Below are 4,978 nucleotides of genomic sequence, written 5' to 3'. Positions count from 1 at the left end.
GTTTTTTGAGACGAATGTTCGAATGATTTTGTTTTGATACCGAAATGATCGAAGAATTTGCATTTAACCAATCAAGCAGGCCTAAGTCATACTGAAATGGGCTGAATTTTTTCGGAACAAAATGGGCTGATTACGTTAGACTTTGGTCCGGTACAAAAAATTCTTGATCAGCCCAAACCATAAGCAAAAACAGGCGGCCTAATGGGTGGTACTGGCATACCCTAAGATCCGGCCCACCATCGCTGAAAACAAAAATCGGGCCCACCGCCCACCCCAGCCCACCTGGTCGGGCCTCCTCTGCTCCTCACGCAGTCACTGGGCGGCTGCTTGCTCAGATCGGAGTTGCGGCGCCGGCGGCGGAGATGGCGATCCGGTACTACTGGCCGATGGTTGCTGCGGCCGTTGGGTTCCGCCTCGTCCTGGTCCTCTTCGGCGGGGACCTCCACCTCGCCTCCCGCCCCGAGGTCTCCACCCCGCTCACCTCCCTACGCCGCCGTAAGCGCCTCCTGACCTCCCCAACCTCCTCCTAGCCTTCCCTCGTCCGTTGTGTGACATCGCCGTAATTGGACTTCTCGTGTGCCTCCTCTGTGTTGTTGCAGTGGCGGAAGGCTACTGGCTCAAGCAAGCGTCCATGTCGCCCTACTCTGGTACTTATACGCCTCCTTGCTACCATTGCTGATTTTTCACTTGACGTTTGTATATTAATTCTATTAAGTGATGAATTAGCGACGAGGAATGGTGTTGCTCGATACACGCTAGTGGATGATTTTTTTTTTCCGAGAGCCACGCTAGTGGATGAATTAAGCATTATATTCTGAACTGAAAGGATAATTGTCATGCAGATTTTTTTTTCCTTTCAGGTTCTATGTATCACGGTTCCCCTTTGCTGCTTTCCATTCTTGGCCCATTAACTAGTAACAGGTAATTCACTCCTCCTAATTTAACCGTATCCATTACACTTGCTATACCTTCACAGCTTTTGTTAAGTTATGAATTTGCACTTGAAATTTTAACATCCTTATGCTCCATTGCATTACAGATCTGGTGGCAAGCATGCTCATGTTTATTGCAGGTAAATAATAATGTCTGTTTCTCAAAGATTCACATTTTTTAGTAATTCTTTTCTTTTAGGCACTATTCCTTATGTCCTTATATTGCTTAGCATGTAGTTGTTCAGAACAAGTAAAAAATCAAAACCTACAATGTCTTCCTTAAATTTTTGTATAGTTATTAGTTAGCAATCCTATAATTTATATCACTCATCAATCCACGACACAGTTTGATTTTTGTGGCTGTAGATTTTCTAGCTGCCATGCTTATTCGAGGCACTGGTCGTAGACTCCAAATGTCACGGAACAGAAGCTTGAAGTCACTTGACCTCACAAAAGCAGTAAATAATTCAGGTGTGTTATCTGTTAAAATTATGTTGTTTCCTTAATTTTATTTCTCTTGGAATATGCACGGTTGCACCACTATTGTACTTTACGACTCAATGTTCCTTACGATATCAATATGATTTTGATACTTACAATTCACAAACTGCAAAAGTGAGATAATGTAAGATTATTTTTTTACTCAGAAAGACTGGTTTCAGAATAGAAATCCATGTATTTAATACTTCATCAGCTTGTGATTGCTTACTAACTGCTATACTGCTACTAATTATTCTTATTTATACTTTTCATGCAGCTAATGTAAGTGCAGGAGATATCGCTTCTCTCATCTACTTGTGGAACCCTTGGGCAATAGTCACTTGCGTGGGTTCATGTACATCACCAATCGAGAATTTAATGGTCGTGATAATGATCTATGGAGCCTGTTCACGTAAGAGCAACTCAATTTTGTGGTTTCTTTTTTGTAATATGGAAACTGTAACCCAAATTTTAACCTTTCATTTTGTTTTGATTTCCATTTAAAATTGAATATGGTATATTTCCAAGGTCTTTTATTTGCGCATCAATTAGCATCGTTTGCATGGAAGTTAGAATGTTACTGTTGGATTTACCTGAAAATCCGATGTTCTATACTGAAACATCTTTATAACTTTGTAGGTTTGGCTCCTCTTGCTGCCTTTGGATATGTTATGGCCACACACCTCTCTCTTTATCCTGCAATTCTAATTGTACCGGTTCGTGCCACAACCGCAATTTCCATTTATTTTTTTAAAGTTTAATTATTCTTATGATATCTGCCATTAAATTGCATTGTTGGCTTCTTAACTCCTTGGCAGGTCATTCTTTTGTTGGGGTATGGTCCAGATGCTCCTCCAACAAAAGTATTTCTTGTGAAAAGCTCAAGTGACAGTAAAAGTGGCATGTCAGAATATGAACGAACTAGCCTGAAAGTGCAACGATTCTCATGGATGACAGTACTTCACTTCATATTTTGGCTATTCATCTGGTCTTGCTATGTGTTGTTATTGAGTAGCATGATTCTGAAGAAAGTTGGTGGCCTTAACGAGATGTTTGAAAAGTAGGATGCCTTCTTTTTCTTTGTGATATGTATTTCTTCAGTAGTCATATAATTCATCTGAAAGCATTAACTAGTTTGTCTAAGAACGGAGTGACTTTGTGTTTCTATTTCAGATATTAGCATACTGTTGCATCCTAGTAATTTTACTTTGCCCTATTACAATTTACAAGTTATCAAGATATTATGTCAACTTCGGTTTTGAGCTTTATCTCATAAATAGTTTCTTTTTGTTTCCTATTGACCAGTTTTCATTTGTCACTAAGTTACCTACTGTGCTGTGGTTCTGCAGGACCTATGGTTTTATTCTTACTGTGAAGGACCTATCGCCTAATATTGGTGTTTTATGGTGAGTATTGATAACATGATGATATGTGATTGGCAGTAACGCATATTTCCATGTGCCTCATGCATTTGGAATTTAATGCAGGTACTTCTTTGCTGAAGTCTTTGATTTCTTCAGAACTTTCTTTCTTATAGTCTTCAATATGAACATTCTTTTCATGGTCTTGCCGTTGGCCATCCGTTTGAAGCACCGTCCGTGCTTTCTTGCATTTGTTTACACAGCAATCGTCGCTATGTTGAAATCATATCCCTCGGTGAGTATACTTTTTTTTGTATGATATTTGTGATAAATTTAGTACCTAGGGGTCCTTTTTTTATTTTTGCACTCTGGTTCTTCATATGTTCTTGTGATTTGTGAAGGCTGGAGATTCAGCTCTGTATCTAGGTCTTCTGGGCCTATTTGCCAACGAGTTAGCAGGTAGCTAAAATTTCATTACAAATTTTTTAATTGATTACGATAGACTTAATGCTTTACCCTCACATATTGCAGAGATGCAGTTCACATTCTTCTTATTTTTCGGATATATTGGAGTATCGCTCCTTAGCCCTGTCATGCACAATTTGTGGATCTGGAGGGTTGGTCTCTCTATCTCTCTTGCTTAACATGTCAATTCTTTTAAGGCACCGGTTCATCACTGACACAATGTTATTTTCAGGGCACTGGTAATGCAAATTTCTACTTTGCCACCGGTTTGGCCTATACTTGTCTTCAGGTTAGTAATACCCGTCTATAGATTTATTCCTTTGTGACCATGCTGGCTGTTCAATCGCCCTTAAGCTAAAATGTAGTCTCCCTTTAACTTATCTGGACTTCTGAGCATGATTTTAGAGACTGTTTTGGGGGCTTGAAACCTGGACCTGGCCTTTTCATGTTTTAGTTTTCAGCCCAAAAACTGGTCTGGCTTGAAAACCAATTTTAAATTTAAGTGCCTTTTAAAATCTAGTTTGGGAAACCTATGTCTTACCCTCTAAAATGCACATTTATATTGAAGTGATTTGAGATTCTGTGAATTAGATGCTTGTGCTTTGACTTCAGTTTCTTGTATGGTAGTCTGCTGTTTCCGGCAGTCTTTCGGGATTCCAGCTTTGAGTGTCGATCGGTTGTAAGATAGCAGTTTTTCAGACTTACCAAAGCCATATTTCTGTTCCTTTCTATATCTAGATCCTAAATTGTTGTTTGCCAAATTTGCAGACTGTGTTGGTTGTAGAGAGTGTAGGTTCAATGATAAAGCACGACAGAAAGCTAAGACTACTTGTGACGAGTTAACTTTGTCCCTCAGCTTCTTAGAGGCTCCACCTCTGATACTTGCAATTTTCGTTCTGGTGCTCTTGAACTCAAACGGCTCGTCATCCTGGACTTTGTAAATGTAGTTCACAATTTGTGTATCATGTTGTACTGTACGCCCCCCACTTTTGTACAATATATGGACCACAAACTCTTTAACAGAGAGTCAAAGACTAAAGGAACAGAAAGGGCTCTCCCTCGGACTAATTGTAGTCAGTGCTGGGCTTCGATGTGGATTCGGTGATGTCAATCATCCAGCATGTTTGAATTGACCACATGTACAATTTGTAATTTCAGTTTGCCAGATGAAGAAGAAAATTACCCGTAGCACGCTCTCACGCTCTTGCCTCTGGATACATCTTGTTTTACACTGTCAGGTCCTTAAACGTGATGTTGTTCCAGTCTCCATGTTCATGAACTTGTTCGACTTGGTGGTGTATATGTGTTAGGCCCATCTAAAGGCCCATGTGCAACTACTATATTGCCCAACCTTCTAGGGTTTGGAGGAATACAATGAGTCATTTCCTATCAGTCTAGGTTTTTTTCTCTCCCCTCCTATTGCCCGCCGCCGCCACCATGGCCAGCCGGCCGCCGGCGCCCCCTCCCCTCTCCTCCTCTCCTGCTGCTGCGGCCGCTGCAGGGGCGCGCGGCCCCTGGCGGCCCGCCACCGCACTTGTGGCTGTCGTGCGGCCTCCTCTCGGCCGCCGACGTCGCGGGCGCGCCGGCCCTGGCCGCCGTAGCCCCTCTTGGTGCGGCCGGCGCGGATCCACCGCCGCCGCTTCTCTCGGTTTGGGCGCGGGGGGCGCGGCCGCCGCCGCCGCCATGGGCGCTGGCACGGGCGGCGTGGGCACGATCGCCGCCGCTGCCACCATGGGTTCT

General features: G+C 42.6%; 1 protein-coding gene across 1 annotated transcript; it reads left to right on the top strand.

Moving 5' to 3' along the window:
• The first annotated feature begins 277 nt into the window (after positions 1-277).
• Positions 278-4,437, top strand: LOC120655788 (phosphatidylinositol glycan anchor biosynthesis class U protein-like). The gene is made up of 14 exons (XM_039933755.1): positions 278-495; positions 600-647; positions 861-921; positions 1,040-1,072; positions 1,279-1,403; positions 1,690-1,824; positions 2,052-2,128; positions 2,231-2,472; positions 2,762-2,818; positions 2,900-3,068; positions 3,175-3,232; positions 3,305-3,390; positions 3,471-3,527; positions 4,007-4,437. Exons 1-14 carry the CDS (start codon positions 363-365, stop codon positions 4,079-4,081), a joined length of 1,356 nt encoding a protein of 451 aa, XP_039789689.1. The 5' UTR covers positions 278-362; the 3' UTR covers positions 4,082-4,437.
• The last annotated feature ends 541 nt before the right edge of the window (positions 4,438-4,978 follow it).

The sequence above is a fragment of the Panicum virgatum genome, chromosome 1N (assembly GCF_016808335.1).
Source record: "Panicum virgatum strain AP13 chromosome 1N, P.virgatum_v5, whole genome shotgun sequence".
Taxonomy (NCBI): domain Eukaryota; kingdom Viridiplantae; phylum Streptophyta; class Magnoliopsida; order Poales; family Poaceae; genus Panicum; species Panicum virgatum.
This window is presented reverse-complemented; position numbering and strand designations above follow the sequence as displayed.

Excerpts from the sequence above, each read along its gene's own strand:
- LOC120655788 (XM_039933755.1), top strand. The coding sequence starts at position 363 with ATGGCGATCCGGTACTACTGGCCGATGGTTGCTGCGGCCGTTGGGTTC. Across the intron at positions 922-1,039 it reads GGCCCATTAACTAGTAACAG|ATCTGGTGGCAAGCATGCTC; the intron begins GTAATTCACTCC and ends ATTGCATTACAG. Across the intron at positions 1,404-1,689 it reads AAAAGCAGTAAATAATTCAG|CTAATGTAAGTGCAGGAGAT; the intron begins GTGTGTTATCTG and ends CTTTTCATGCAG.